This window comes from Elgaria multicarinata, chromosome 6 (genome assembly GCF_023053635.1).
Source record: "Elgaria multicarinata webbii isolate HBS135686 ecotype San Diego chromosome 6, rElgMul1.1.pri, whole genome shotgun sequence".
NCBI lineage: Eukaryota > Metazoa > Chordata > Lepidosauria > Squamata > Anguidae > Elgaria > Elgaria multicarinata.
Genome location: NC_086176.1, coordinates 91,087,039 through 91,104,007, shown reverse-complemented (window position 1 = coordinate 91,104,007; position 16,969 = coordinate 91,087,039). Strand labels below are relative to the sequence as shown.

The 16,969-nt window shown below is 42.6% G+C and overlaps 1 protein-coding gene across 4 annotated transcripts in view; it reads right to left on the bottom strand.

The window, feature by feature from the left end:
• The window catches only part of PDE4D (phosphodiesterase 4D), a 574,358-nt gene that overhangs the window by 231,782 nt on the left and 325,607 nt on the right, over nucleotides 1-16,969 (bottom strand). Inside the window, exon 1 of one of the 4 annotated variants that reach the window (XM_063128047.1) lies at nucleotides 124-337. The exons of the other annotated variants lie outside the window; for them this stretch is intronic. Within the exon in view, the coding sequence (XP_062984117.1) occupies nucleotides 124-215 (92 nt within the window). The 5' untranslated portion in view covers nucleotides 216-337. Of the gene's footprint in view, nucleotides 1-123; nucleotides 338-16,969 lie in introns of those variants that run through there. 4 annotated transcript variants of the gene reach the window in all.

The following is a 16,969-nucleotide window of genomic DNA, read 5'->3' as shown; positions in this document are numbered from 1 at the left end:
AAGAATTGACAACAACCCCCCCTCCCCGATTTTTCTCCACACCACAGGTCTTAGAGACAAAACTATAGATAGAATGGCCTGTCAACAACATCCACCCACACTAGGCCGGCAGGGTTCAGATACCTGTATGACTTCAAAAATAGAAATCCCTTCTTGTTCCTCGGAGATGGACGAGGAAGGGCAGATGTTCCCAGAGGGTCCCAAACAAAGGCCATTTACAGACTCGAAGCAATCCTGGATTGTGTGGAGACGAAGCACCGCGACAGACTGGAGGTGCCTTACCCTAATCCTAAAAGCACTTGTAGCTGTCTAAGGGAATGTCCTTCCCTCCGGCTGTGCTCTGCCAGCACTGAGGCCGGCCAAGAGCACAAGGTAGAAAGGATAACCAGGATTTCCTGCAGTATGACGCTTGCCCTGTACAAGAACACTGGCTGCCTTCAGGGGCCTTATCTCATTATTAAAGTGAGAAAACTCCCGTGGCAAAGCCATTTATAAATATAGTCCCAATTAAGAGAGAGAGAGAGAGAGAGAGAGCGCAATGACATGGGTTGCTAAGATGTACATAGAGCACAGAAGCAGAGCGCTGAAACAGTTAACAACCTGCTGGTGCTTTGCCACAAACTAACTTGCAGCCTGGAATTTCTTTGGGCAACATATTGATAGGTTTTGCCTGAGATCAAACAAGGGGGAAAACACACACAATTATCATCAAAGAAGGGGGAGGGGAGAACTTGGTGTAGTGGTACACTACGATTGGTGTAGTGGTAACAGGAAAAATATTAATAATTTCTTTACTAATTATATGGTTTTAGCCTCCCTTTCCTCCAAGAAAGGCAGAGAAGTGTGGATTGTCTCCTCTCCATTTTGATCTTTACAACAACTCTCTAAGGGGGCTGTACTGAGAGATGGTGGCTGGCTCACCCAGTGAGCTCCATGCCTGGATTGAGATTTGAACCTGTTTTCCCTGGTCCAAGTCCACCATTCTAATCCAGGTGTGGGCAATGTTTTTGCCCCTGAGGACACCTCCTCCATGTGCAGGGAGTAGGCATGGTCAGAGCTGGTGGTGGGTGGAGCTTTGGCTCCTCCCCCTTCTGTCTGACACACACAAAAACACACACTGCCTTCCCCATTCATTCTCTCTCTCACGCACACACACACTTCATTCTCACTGGCTCAGTTCAGATGACACTCTAATCAACTGGGGGGGGGGGGAATAATAGGAATGGAACGGGAAACAACCATTCATTAGCATGTCGTCCAAACTCAGCCACTTTTTCACCACCACCCATAACTTCCTGTCTTTGGGAATGGAAGAGTTTCCTACCCCTGCTTGGAAGAGGAGAGCAGGCTGCTCTTGCCCTTTTCTTTGGATTCTTGAGAGACAAACCCCTTAGTATTGAGGACAAGAGCATGTTTTGCAACTCTTGCCCTCCCTACTCTGTGGTTTCTCTGTTGAGGTTCTTGAGAGAGAAACCACAGAATGTGATGGGGTTACAGAAATGAGCAGAGAGAGAGAAGTCTCTAATTTAGGGTGACCATATGAAAAGGTGGACAGGACTTCTTTAACTGTTATGATGATGAGGGAATTTCACCAGGTGCTGCATGCATACAAATGACACCTGCTGAAATTCTCTTTTCAATACAACTGTTAAAGATACAGGAGCCCTGTACCCCTTTCCATATGGTCACCCTATTTTAGGCACCAGGCACAAAGTCCAGAACATTTTGGCAGCAGCAGGGAAATTTTGGAGGAGCTAGCTGGGGCACCAACAAGCCATAGAGCAGAGCCCTGAAGCCAGGATGCAGTCCACACAATGCCCAGATGTGTTCTAACCACTGCAGATGCTGGCTCTCAGAAGATTTCATTCAGGGCTTGTTCACTTTAAGTGTCACCAGCCAGAAATCTTGTACATATGGGTAGGGCAGGTTGGCTATAGACTTACTGTCTTCCTGCATCTATGAGGTAACATTTGATGTAGGATCTATACCTATCCATGTTTCTGCCTGATGTTCATGATCCTTCTCCTCAAAGAAGGATCCTCTCACCTCACACATTATATTGTATGTACGGTGGAGTAGCTTCACACCTAGTCGTCACCTATTGTGAAAGATTTCCAGCCGGTGGCAGTGAGAACTGCCCATTAGAACTCATTTTTCTATCCACCTATAGTTTTGCTTCTCTCCTCCATTTTCAGAGAGGCATCCGTTTACGTAACTAAGCAGTCATTTGTTCCAATCGGGCATAATCATTTGTGAGGCATCAGCCACTCCAGGAGGAGAGGGTGTCTCAGACGGGTAGATTATTTTCAAACCTTTTGGCAGCTTTTCCACCCAGCGGGCTTCGTGCCTTTCTCTTATTACAGTGAATGACTTTGACAACTCAACTCAGCTTACTGCAAAGCTAGACAGAAGAAACACTCTCCATTTGCAGGTGACCGGTCTCTGGTGTACTGAAGCACTATTTTTAAAGGCCCAGGGTACAATTTGCAGAAGTGAGTCCTGAAAGGCTGGAATCAGGCCATAAGTGGAAGTGCTGCCATATATAAAAAGACATTTGTTCAAGCTATGGCAAAACAGTGAATTGGGGGCACTCTGAGCACAGATCCAAATAAGGAACTCTTCCTTCCTTCCTTTTTAACAACTCTTAAGGAATAGGTATAAAACAACAAAAAGCAGATCGGGTATGTCCAAATTAGCAACCCGATTTTGGCAGGGGAAGATCCCAGGTTCAATACCTAGTTAAATCACTATCTGTCATGTCTAGATAAAAGGGTCAGATGGCAGGCGATAATGGTCCTGTTCAGACAACACGCTAACCCTTTGCAGCAAATTGTTAGTGAGCATGTTTAAACTGTGGTTATGTAGCCATCATGGTTAGAAATGCTTCACACTACACACTAAGCCCATGGTTCACATGACACCCTAAGCCATCATGTTTAGCTCAAAATGCTTAACCACCATGGCTTAGTAGGTTGTCTGAACAGGGTCATAGATGGGAAAGGCCCTTGCCAGAAAACCAGGAAAGCCACTGCTAGTCAGAATAGCTCAGCCTTCCCCAGCTTGGTGCCCTCTTGATGTGTTGGACTGCGAATTCTGTAATTCCAAGCCAATAGCTATGCTGGGTGGGAATCATGTGAGTTACAGTCCAACACATGTGGGGGCAGGGGGAGGCAGGTTAAAAAAGGATGGATCTGTCGATCATTTTCTCTCTGAGATTGTCAGATTTTTAGGTGTAAGCTCATTCCACCCATTTCCACATAGTTTTGTGACAGTTTTTGTGAACCGCCCAGGGAGCTTCGGCTATTGGGCGGTATAAAAATGCAATAAATAAATAAATATAAATAAATAAATAAGCAATCACACTTTTTTGTGTGTGTATGTCCCCAAATAGATGCCTTTCTGTGTGCATTATTCAAATCTATGCCCTTTCCCCAAGGGCTTCCCTTTCACATAATTTAGCTTTGTGATCATTGTTCTCTAATTTATGCATTTTGTGTGCACTTTCTGCTCATCTGCATATTTTTATGTGCATTTGTACCAGCTACCCACTTGCCAAGCTTGGAAAAGTGCAGACTTTGGTAAGCAGCTCTGACTTGGCTCAGGAGGTGGGGAATTTGGTAAATTCGGCTAAAAATCTTGATGGAACTAATTTCTCAGCCATCCTTCTTCAACCCTACCTGGCATGCAGAGAGGCAAGTGAACTATCCCTACAGTTAAACACAGTCCCGATTGTTACTTGAAACACTCAAGGGCAAAACGAGAGTTCAGAATAAAGGGGAGATTGTCCTAGACATAGTACAGCATGAATTCTGGCTTTGGTCAAATCAAACCTACATGCACTGGCATACAAAAGTGCTAAAGGTATCTGCAAGACTCTTAATATGGGGCTTAAAGCATATTTTCCTCAATATACTTGGCTTTTGTTCCTTAGTAAATATTTATGTATTTATTACATTTCTATATCACCCAGCAGCAGAAGCTCTCTGGGCAGTTTACAACAAATAATGTTCTGCCAATAATGAGTTGCCCTTACCTTTAAAGCAACTCATCTTCGAGACTTCCCACATGAGAGAAGTGATTTTTTTTGTAACAAAAACTAAATTGTAACTTATTATACAATATTTCACTGATACAAAGACACTAAACAATGACGTTTCAATTTGCAGAATAATCTTTTTGTTCTCTAGAGATACTATTTACCTCCGAGCATCATAATATTAATTTTATTGATTTACAGATGATCATAGAACAGAAGAATAACAGATCAAATATAAAAGAAATGTTTTCTATTCAAACTTCAGTAGTGATATAATTACAATTTCAGTTATCACAACACCAATTAATATATATATATATATATATATATATATATATATATGTTTTCAAAATTAATCTGACCACCTTCTCTAAACAATCTGAACCTTAACAGCATTAAATGTTGATTTCATTTTTATACAATGGCAATTGTTTGTCCATTCTACTGCAATTTTTTCTTAAATCAATTAGCACAACCAGTCTAAATGGGATCAAAGAAAGGCATCTATTTAAAATTAAGATGATTATGGAATAAATTTAAATTTTGGTCTAAGATCAAAAGAACACTTACCTGGAAGTATTTCCCACTGAAATAAGTAAGAATTCCAAGTAGTCATAATGAAGATGGAGACATTGGTTTCAAATAAACCTAAACTATAGCATGTCCATTGCACTTCAGATAATTGTTATGATCTGCCTGGAGAGCTTCAGCTATTGGGCAGTACAGAAAAGTAATAAATAAATAAATAAATAAATAAATAAGAGAATATATGAGGAGCATATTTATAAAAGAAACAGGGGTGATGGACACAGGCCGACACATGATAAACTTGCTGTTTATCATGACATTTGTATTTCTGTTCCATCGATATTTTATGTTGTATTCTGGAAAATAGTACCGAAAAGAACAGGAAATGTTACTGTACTTGCACCAAGATACACTCTGTGAAATCCAATCTTGCACAAGTGGAAGGCAGCTTGTGCAATTGATCTCTCCCTCCCCCTATACCCTTGTGTCCACCTCAAAAACTCTCTCCAGAGGGGTGGGAGGCCCAACAGAACGTTGTGAAATATGCCTTACTGGGTTGCACCAGGAATGGGGACCTGCCCAAAATCAGTTGGTGGGATCATGCACCACCCATGCAAAAGTCCCAATTTTGACAATTCCCATTTTCCACCGAAATAAGGCACATTTCGCAATGTTTTGTAGGTTTCCCTCAAGCCTCTGGAAGGGGTGCATAAGGGGGTACAGGAGGATGAAAGTGGGAGGAAGGGAAGAGGAAGATTCTTTGCCAGTGCTTGCCTTCCACACACTGCCAATAAAATAGAATGTCAGATTGCTCTGTGTTGGGGTCTGCCTAAATGCTCCAAATGCTCTGTGGTGGGTGCGCAGTGGCGCTGAATCAGTTATACGATGCAGGGGCCATCTTGAAACCACCGCAGGGCTTTCCTGTGCCATTTTTACTACATAATGATCTGCATTTGCACTATTGGGAAACTGTTGATCTTAAGGCATTGGCATGCAAATACGTTGCTTTTTAAAAAGTTGCTTAACTGATGCCATTCATCACCAGAGTACATTCGAGTCTATGGAAAAGATGACAGGTGGATATCTAAGTCTCTAGGGTGGGTTGCCTGACCTCTGATCAATGCTCAGCAATAACTGAGAGCATAACTGACATGGGAGCTGCTGATTTAGAGGATGAGAGAACAGCCAGGAGAACTGATACTAGTACCAAGAATAACAGATGTGATCACCATCATGGATGAGGACTGCTTTTTCTCATTTTAGTAAGAGGGAGGATTCTCAGCAAGGTTTGAAGGCCCACTCTTGGATTTATTCAAATATAATGCGCTTTTTTTTTAAAAAAAAAAACCCAGCATTTTTATTATTACTTTTTTCTACTTCTAAGAACTCCATCATCTCTCTCTCTCTCTCTCTCTCTCTCTCTCTCTCTCTCTCTCTCTCTCTCTCTCTTTCTCTGTCTCTTTGTCTCACACACACACACACACACACACACACACACACACACACTTTTATTAAGTAAAACAAGTTGTACCATCGACACGCCTACGTAATACATACATGTATTTCACTGCTCCCCCCAGTGTATAGAACCAGTAGATTAGGAACGTAGGCCACTGCCTGATACTGTGTCAGACCATTGGTTCATCTAGTTCAGTTACTATGGGGATCTCAAGAATTCTGAAGCCGTAACTGGAATTCAAAGGAAGGTTTGCCCCATCTGGCCCTGTTGTGTCTGGCAAAAATTGAGAGAAAACACTACAACTGAGGATTTCTTTTCACAGTGGTTAGAGAGCACAGTGGTTATGCAACCCATGCCTTCTGTATGTTACACATCAGAGAATCTGTCCCATGTATAGTGGTGTAGTGGACCCAGGGCTTTCAGGGTCAAACTAGTTTAATTATCAGGGATGGTGACATCATCCACCACCACCCCTCTGACTTTCCTGATCCTAGCGGCAATCCTCACATGAGCTGGCAGGGGCGAGAATATTGATTTTCCAGTAGCAGTATATTGTTGTGAACTATCCCATGCACACTTATACAATACACACTTACATATAGAGATATGCATCATAAGAACAGGAGAACTGTGCTGGATGAGACCCCAGAGCCATCTAGTCCAGCATTCTGTTCACACAGTGGCCAACCAGCTTCCCTGTGAAACCCACAATCAGGACATGAGTGCAACAACACCCTCCTGCCTGTGATCCCCAGCACCTGGTGTACATAGGCACAATGCCTCTGATACTGGAGGTAGCATAGAGCCATTGGACTAAGAGCCACTGATAGCCTCATCCTGATCAACACAGCTGCCTGCATTTTTGGACTCTCCTTGGGAGTGTGGCTATAGGGATTGTCATGATGAGCATCCACACCACTGCCCTTGCATCCTTGGTCTGAGCCAGGCTAAGATGACTGTGTGTAACATATAAGAACTATTGGTAATTCCAGACAGAGGGCTCCTAGTATCAACTATCAGAAGACATTGTACAGTTTTCCATCTTTTCTTCCTTACCAGATTTTCTACAATAAGGGGGGTGGGGAAATGGAAGAAGCAATGGGAAAACATGGAAGGGTTATGAGTGGAAGATGGTGATGTCTGGACAAACACACCCTTAAAATACCATGAACGAAGCAGGGTGATGGTGCAACAGAAGCCTCTACCAGAAGTAAACAATGTGTACAATTCTTTGGCTGTTACTTTTATTCTACTAAAGCAATCCCAAATTTGCATTTGAAATTTCCAAAAAGCAACAGAAAGCACTGCAGGAAGGCAAGCTTTCCCTCTCAGATGGAGGCCGGATCTACACTAGTCTTATTACGTTGCTAGTGTCCCTTTCTAACGTGGTTCTCTGTATCGGTTCTCTGTAGCAGTAACGTTACTGCAGGGCACATTGTTAAATCCTTTCGTTGTTCTCCCTCCCTCTTCTCTGACAGCTGCTGGGTTTGCTCCGCGCACTGCCTGCCTCATTCCTAGCCAGCAGTGCAGGGCAATAGTCATAAGCACACACAAACTCCCTCCCTCCCAAAACATCTTAACACAAGTCCCAGGGAATTGCCTGAACGCATATGAGCCAGCCACTTTGCTGAAGCTAAGCAGGGTTGGGATGAGAGACCAAATTGAAAAGTTTTAGCAGTTAACCGCATTTAAGCCCCGCTGGTCATGAGTTTTGGACTTTGGACTCTTGTTAATTTTCCTGCACGGAGCTACAGCGATCCTTTGAGCGCTCCTCAGCTCCTTTGCAAAGAGGGGGGAAATGTTAAAAAAAAATCATAAAAAATCAACCAATGACTCAATTTGATTCAAATTTTAAGGCAGGATGCATGGGAGTACTTTACAATCAAAGCAGATTTTAAGGTGGAAAACATCTGAGTCCTTTGCATGCAATTGTCAGTGATTGCACAGTATAATGCTGGTGTGATTTATCTGCTGTAGCAGATAAGATAGCAAACGAGGCGAAGGAAGGAGAACAGGAAGTGGGCGGAGCAAACCCAGCAGCTCTGAGAAAGGGAGAGGAGAATTACCGGTAGGACGAGGCACATGAATCTGTAGCCACGCTGGAACTAAGAAATAGGACCTGTAAGTACGACTCATTTACAATGTTGGAGATCCAGGGTCACGTGACGCTATGCGTCACAGTAACCCATTCAAAACGTTAGAATAACACCAGTGTAGATTCCCACGGAGTCTACTTTGAATTTTTTTATCCCCAAAATACGTCAAGGTGTCTGCTAATCACTTGCACAAACTCTTCAGTTTCGTCTGAACTAAAATTAGGCCTCTCCAGTGATTTTTGAGATGCTGCTTGTCCTTGAGATGCTGCTTGTCCTTGTCCCCCGCAGCTAAAAACAGAGAGGGAAAACAGCTTTGTATGGGGGAGCCATTTGCAGAATGCATAGCTAAACTTGTACCCTCTTTCTCATATTTGCTAGAGGTAGAGGTGGGCAGAAGATAGAGTGATCTCCAGTAGATCAGCAAGAGTTTCTGAGTCTCAAATGATTAAGAATAGCAATGACAACATGACTTTTTCTACCTAAATTAGGCTGCTGAAACAAAGAAAATTTGTAATGTTCAGGAGTGGAGTTTTGCATGAAAGCACCATGATCTCAGTTCAGTTTGGGTGAAGTAAACAAATTCTTGGGCAGGATCTACACTACTGCTTTAAAGCACTTAAAAGCACTTTATAACAGTTTTGACAACTGTTGGGGCCCAAGAGACACTCCATATACAGTTGTCAAAACTGTTATAAAGCACTTTAAAACAGTAGTGTAGATCCGGTTCTAGGCTCAAAATATGCTCAGAAGCATCCTGTTCTTTAATTCTAAATGTATGTCTTTTGCATTTGGCTCTGGTTACTGGTTCATGGGTTTCCAGTAAAAACAAGGTAGAGCTGAGACAACCGTACCTCTCTTTTAGAGGACATTGCTTGCCTGCCTAATATTTCAAAATATAGCGATGATGTATTTGTTATTCTGATATTGGTGATACCTCAACCCACACCTCCAGATAACCTCCCCTAACTGTTTCATACAGATGTTGATCAGCATGGGGGATAAAATAGAACCCTGTGTCACCCCATGGCATAACTGCCAAAGGACAGAGCAATAATCCCCCAGCACCACCTTCTGTAATCCACTATCTAGGGGATAAAAACCTGTGGGATCCTCACCCCGTGAGTTCCCTGATGGCTACTCAGCTGGCCCCATTCCAGGAGCTGGCCTGGCCAAGTGCTCAGCAAAGCACACTTTCTGGGGCCTCTGGAAAGTGTGTGATTCCCCCAGCACGCCATTAGCATGTCATGGGGAATTGTGCTTTGCCTTTCCCTCCCTCACCGCCAATCATGGCCTTAAAGGCCCTCGTATTTAAGATGACCTTTAAAGCCATGATTGAGGCGGGGTGGGGGGAGACATGCAATTTCCCCAAGGCTGGGGAAAACACATTTTTTTTCCCTCCACTCTAATGGCAATTTCTCCCCCTCCCACCCCGCTGATGGAGGCCTTAAAGGTCCTGTTAACAGACACCTCCCTCAGGGGGCTATAGGGGTGGACCATGGCAGGAGCCATGCCTAGGCATGCCTTTACTCACATGGGGTGGGCACGATATATCCAACTGTGACAGCTGGGCATGTATGCTTGAAGGCTTCTTTGTATCAACCTAAAAGCAATTCCAACCAGTGCAAAGCCGGGTCCATTTGCAACTACACAATAAAATGCAAACAATCAAAAACCCAAGAATAAAACTCAAATATAAAACATCAAACATCAGAGACATTTCAATGATTTTACTTAAGTACTGATAGCCCTAAGCTCCACGGTCATGTTCACAGTCAATAGATCAATAGTACTCTTTCTAATTTCTCCAAAATAAATAAATCCCTGAGCCTTTCCTGGTCCCCCAACATATCTGCAAGACAGAAAGAGAGCACACTCGAGCCAATGGAGGCTGTGCCATCCGTATAACCGATGGTAGGCACATCATGCCAAACTATGTTGTACCTTCTTCTTTTTGTTTGCTATATAAAAACCAATCTGGAACTGAAAGATATTTCCAAGGAAACAAACCATGGTATCCTTATAGATAGGTTGTTTGAGCTGGGAGTTGGAGGTACTGCGTTGCAGTGGTTCCGCTCCTACTTGGATGGCCGATTCCAGACGGTGGTGCTGGGGGATTATTGTTCTGTGCCGTGGCTCCTAAGCCATGGGGTTCCACAGGGCTCTATTTTATCCCCTATGCTGTTTAATATATACATGAAGCCGCTAGGGGAGGTTATCTGGAGATGTGGACTGAGGTGTCATCAATATGCGGATGATACCCAGTTCTACCTTTCCTTTTTATCAAACCCAGGTGAGGCGTGGCTGTTCTGAACCAGTGCCTGGGCACGATAATGGACTGGGTGAGGGCTAACAAACTGAGACTCAATCCAGACAAGACGGAGGTACTGTTAGCGGGTGGTTCATCTGTCCGGCGAGGTGATGTTTGCCCTGTCCTGGACGGGGTTGCACTCTCCCTAAAGGATTGGGTCCATAGTTTGGGGGTGCTTTTGGATCCAGAACTGTCACTTGAGGCACAGGTGAACTCAGTGGCAAAGAGCACCTTTTATCAGCTTAGGCTGATATACCAACTGTGCACTTACCTGGACAGAAATAGCCTAGCTACAGTTATCCATGCTCTGATAACCTCTCGTTTGGATTACTACAATGCATTATATGTGGGGCTGCCTTTGAAAACGATCCAGAAACTTCAACTGGTACAAAACAGGGCAGCACGGTTACTAACAGGGACTGGTCAACAAGACCACATCACGCTAGTCCTTTTCCAGCTTCATTGGCTGCCAGTCCAGGTCCAGGCCTGATTCAAAGTGCTGGTATTAACATTTAAAGCCTTAAACGGCCTCTTCCCGTATGTACCTGCCCAGACCCTAAGGTCATCCTCAGGGGTCCTTCTCTGCAAGCCCCTGCCAAAGGAAGTGAGGCAGGTGACTACCAGGAGGAGGGCCTTCTCTGCTGTGGCACCCCAGCTGTGGAATGATCTCCCTAAGGAGGTTCATTTGGCACCTACATTATATGCTTTTAGATACTAGGTGAAGACCTTTTTATTATCCCAGCATTTTAACAGTCTATAAATAAATTTTAACTTGGTGTTTTAAATTTGTAATTTTGCATTGCTGCTCTTTTTATCTGGTTGAGCTTTTATATTGTATTTTATATTATGGTTTTATACTGTTGTTTTATATTTTGAATGGTTTTAATTTTTGTGAACCTCCCAGAGAGCTCCGGCTATTGGGCGGTATAGAAATGTAATAAATAAATAAATAAATAAATAAATCACACTGTTAAACTATGGAATTCACTTCCACAAGACGTAGTGATGGCCAACAATTTGGATGGCTTCAAAAGGAGGTTAGACAAATTCTTGGAGGAGAAGACTTATCAATAGCTACCAGTTCTGATGGTTATATGCTACGTCCAGTACAAGAGGCTGTATGCCTCTGTACACCAGTTATGTCTGACTTCCGAGCAATCCTGTGTTAGCTACACATTAGTTTATCCACATGGTAATCACTTCCCTATGATGACTTCCCACTATCCTGCCTCAACATCATGTGAATCCTTCAGTGGGATGGAGTTTCTCTAACAGCAGCGTTCCTCAAAAACATTCAACACTCATGAGGGAATTCTCCACATGATTCAAAGAAGCTACATAACGAGCAGGGCTAAGTGTTATAATGCAGGAGGGGGTGGAATGGAAAGTTGCCACATGAAAGAGGGCATTTGTGGATAAGATAACCTGTAGCCTAGTCCAAATTAATGTGCGCTCCAGCTGATAACAATAGAATTTGGAATTTTTTATTATCATGTATACTAATAGCAAACACATTCTCTGTGTCGCTATTCTTATGTAGCCAAAACAAAACACACAACAGGGAGGTATCAACAGGTTTGGGGGAACTCCAATGTTTGCAGGAACCCCAAAGTTTGCAGAAGTACAAAAAAAAATTCTTTTAGGGGAAATAAACTCAAAGGGGGTGAGGAGGACCTCAAAAACAGCCCAATGAAGACTGTGCATGCTCAGTTGACACAGAATGCTGAGTGTTGGGGGGAGGGGAAGGGAAATGGAAAATATGGGAGTAGGAGCAGCAACAGAATGGAGTACTTTGAAAGCTGGTTGGAACAAAGAGCAACACTCCACATTGCAACATTTTGTTGCAAGTCCCACTTGTTTTCCAATGACAACAACAATCATCGTCATCCTCATCCTCATCCTCATCCTCATCATCATCCTGCCTTTAAAAAACCACAAAAACTATACTGAAGGAAGTTCACTGTTCATATATAAGCTAACAGAATTTCAAAATTAAAACAACAGGACATGATTAGAATAACAGTTGTTTAAAACAGGCTAAACATGGCTGGGACAGAAATAGACTTTAACGTCTGCTTAAAGGTGTGAAGTTGGGGGCCAGGTATATCTTCCCAGAGAGGCTATTCCACAAGATGGGTACCACAACCAAAAAGGCCCTCTCTCTTGGGCCCAGTTCCTGCACTTCAGGGGGCAAAGGGGCACAGACGAGAGCCTCAGAAATGTAATAGAGTTCTCTAATATGGGAGGAGGCGATGGCAGGGAGACACTGCTTCAAGGCCATTCAGGGCTTTCAAGATCAAAACCAGCTCCTTGAATTGAACTGACTTGGTGACTACTCTAGTGAAGTTGTCAAGAGAATAATGTATTTTGATCTCCTGAACCAAACAAGGAGCATTCTGGTAACTGCATTCTGGACTGGTAGAAGATTCCAAATTCTCTTCATGGGTAGCCCTATGTAGAGTACATTATTACAATAATTCAAGCTAGGAGTGAATGGCTGGTGCTGGGTTTGATTTTTCCAGGTAAGGGCCATCCAGCCATAACACCCTGAAATTTTAGGAGAAGGGCTGGCTCCAATAGTAACCTCAAGCTCTGAGTCTGCTGCTTTGAGGGGATTCGCACAACCCCCAGTACCTCCACCTCGTCTGGATTAAGCTACAGTTTATTCACCCTTACCCAATCCAACACTGTCCAGAAACACTGGTTTAGAATTTCTATGACCTCCTAAACAGTCCCAGAATTGGACAATGGAAATCAGGGAAGAGCTGGACATCACCCACATATTGATGACAAGCCTATATCTGCAGATGACCGTCTCCTCTAGGGGTTTTGTGTAGATGCTAAACAGAATGTGGGAATAAAACGGAATCCTGCAGTGCCTGAAAAACTATAGGGTACGACAGTAGTCTCCTAGTAGCAATTTTTGAAATCCAGCCCTAAGAATAACTCGGGTTACTGCAAGGTGATCCCTGCCAGCCAGCCAGCACAGAAGGATACCACAATAAACATTATTGAAAGCTGCTGAAAGATCCAGCTGGGTCAACAAGGTCAGACTCCCTATATACATGTCCCAGTGCAGGTCATCCAACAGGACAATCAAGGCAATTTCAGTCAAAGAACTGGGCCAGAAGCCAAAGTGGAAATGGGTCTATGAAATTAGCCTCATCCAAGAAAACCTGTAGCTGGTATGCCAGCACAAGCTTAAGTATTTTGGCCAGAAAAGGTAAACCTGAAGAAAGTTGTTCATGTTGAGCAACGTTTTCATGAAGGGCTGCAAAATGGTATCCTCCCATAAATATTTCTTTTGAGACCCTTTCCCCTATCTCTGCCCTGGATAATGTAATTTCACAAGCCAGGATTGACCAGGATCAATAAGAAAGTGTCCTAGGTCATGCACTCCTAGACTAGAGGAAGCCTAGCATAGCAGGGCCAGCTTTAAAAACAAAACAAAACAAAACAGTAGTGTCAAAGAGAGCATACAAGAAATTTTATCCAAATAGCTCATTAATATGTGTCCAAAAATGTATCTTTATCCATGTAGAAAGATCTGCAGAAAAGTCAAGAAGCAAATGTAGAAAAATACACAATCCTACCTGTCTGATGCCACAAATCAAGTAAATTTTTTTTGAACTTACCTGCAAAAAAAGAAGAAAGAAAAATAAAGAAGTGTGTTATTGTCTATCACCAAGAGTAACTGTTCTACAATGTACAAAAGAGCAATGCAGTTTATGGTTACTGATGTAGTTTATTGTTGCTGTTATAGTTTTATTGTTGGTGATGTAGTTTAAAAGTAATTCCAGAAACAAATGGAAGCACTTTTTTTCCAGATCAGTACACAGCCATAGAGGTCTCTTCTGGAAGCTCCGCCAACCTGCCCCATTCCGGATATGAGTGTTTCCACTCATTTCAGGTTGCTTTTAGAACTGTGAGGGATGTTGCGGGTGTCTGACTGGGGCTTGAAGCTGGGCGATTTCTCCTGCGCTGAGTCGGGCAAGCACAGTGATCCCCACTAGTCCACCAGGTCTCGAAATGGCAGCTCAGCTCTTTCCTTAAAGAGCCATATTGTGTAAATGGTGGCTGGAAAGAGGCCCATTTATACAAAAGTACAGGCATAGATGGTTTGTTTAGATTACGGTGACCATATTTTGGAAACCAAAAAGGAGGACAACATGGTCGCCCCCAAGGGGGCGTGTCTAGTACCAACAGGGCGTGCTCACCCGAACATAGCCTTGGTCACATGTCTGATTTTACAGCACACATTTAAGACAAATCTGTTCTACATAACATCTTAATGTTAAAATCACTGAAATAAAGAACAAGTGAGAGATTCAATATGGGAACGCCTCCTCCCATATGTACCTGCCCGGACCCTAAGGTCATCTTCAGGGGTCATTCTCCGTGAGCCCCTGCCAAAGGAAGTGAGGCAAGTGGCTACCAGGAGGAGGGCCTTTTCTGCTGTGGCACCCCGGCTGTGGAATGAGCTCCCTAAGGAGGTTCGCTTGGCACCTACATTATATGCTTTTAGACGCCAGGTGAAGACCTTTTTATTCTCCCAGCATTTTAACAATCTATAAATTTTAAATAACATGGTTTTAAATTTGTAATTTTGCATTGCTGTTTTTTTTATCTGGTTGAGCTTTTATATTGTATTTTATATTATGGTTTTATACTGTTGTTTTATACTTTGAATGGTTTTAATTTTTGTGAACCGCCCAGAGAGCTCCGGCTATTGGGCGGTATAGAAATGTAATAAATAAATAAATAAATAAATCTGAAATTAACTTCACTCACTCCTACTTTTGTAGGTTTTGCTGTACTTTGAAGCTTTTGCTATACTCTGTGTGTTACATTCTCCCCTTCCCTCAAATATCTTTTCTGACTGTATCTTCAATCATTGCAAGCTGCTGTTGTTGTTAACAGGGTTTGCAACTGGCCCCAGATCTGTTTCAAATTTGGTATGGCTAAAGCTCTACTTAAAAGCTATCATGGTGCCAACTTTCAGCTCTTTATCTTTAAAAATGACAGTTTAAAAAAATAATTTTAAAACCTCATTTTTAAAAAAATTCCTAAAAATCAATGGATGAACAGATCTGTTTCAAATTTGGTGTAACTAAAGCTCTACCTAAATCCTTTCATAGTGCAAAGTTTTATCTCTTTATCTTTAAAAATGACGATTTTAAAAATAATAATTTTAAAACCTCAATTTTATAAAAATTCTTAAAAATCAATGGATAAACAGATCTGTTTCAAATTTGGTATGACTAAAGCCCTTCCTAAGAGCTACCATTGTGCCAAGTTTCATGTCTTTATCTTAAAAAATGACAGAGTTATAAGCATTTTTGTTAATTCACATTGGAGCTGCTCTTTGGGGGAAAAAAATCCGGATTTCCCCTCCCCCTCCCGGATTTGCCATCAAAAACCTGGACAAATCCGGGCAAGTCCGGTCATATGTTCACCCTAGTTTAGATGGCCTGCAATTTTGTGTTATTGGGCCTGTTTACAAAATGGCTCTTTATGGAAAAGACCCACGATGCCATTCTGCACAAAATGTCAGCTTGGCAGTAGAGCAGGATGCCGCACACCACTCGTCAGACACTCCTGGACCACCTAGCGGCTTGCTGTGCATGGCGAACAAAGTCAGGAGGCCAGCAAGGGAGAGTTCAGTTACCCATAAAGACTACTAAATCCCCATTGCAGTAGCAGTTGGTTCCACTAGCGCATGGGCACAATAGGTTACTGCCCAGATAAGTTACATTAGAAAGTATTTCCATGCCACATTTTTGTAACCTTACAAAAAAACCAAACATCTTTGTAAGAAAAAAAAATCAAATTTAAACTTTACCATATTTATTGCAGTGCTTGTACCTTTCATTATATTGTAGGGCCTATTCACATGCTTTCTACATCTAAATTGGGCCTTTGCTTTTTTGCAGTGAGTGCACTGGCTTCAGATTGATCTAAATGGAAACTGCAGATGAATGCCATTCTCTAGAAGGAAATTACTAAAAAAAACATGTAGAATAGACACTCATTTCCATGACTGACCCAGGTTCAGTTTGCTGCATAGCAGACCACTAGATGCCTCTCTCCCTTATGCAATACATTCTTTCTTGGCTGCAGAGAATAAATGGAGATTCAATCATTAAGCAAGCTTTATGAGATTCAATCATTAAGCAAGTCTTTAGACCCGCACAGTTTATGACCCACCATGCAAGGGCTGCAGCCGGTGGGCCTTGTGCCACATTCTGAAGCTCCTTCACCTATGATAATTTCTTGTCTTCTAAAATTGAGTATTGTGTTGACTGCCCTAGGGGTTCTCACAGCAGCTGACAGTAAGACTACAATCAAAATACCATTGCAAATAAAATCAAGTTCCAGTGAAAACATCCATTGTAGCATACAGCAACATCCCCAGGAATCCAAGCAATAGGATACAAATTAAGTGAGTCAAACACAGAAAAGGCCTCCTTTAATGAACATCTCTCTGGCGGGAGTTCTATATCGAAGGCAACATCATTGAGAAAGCCCTAGGCCATGTTTAG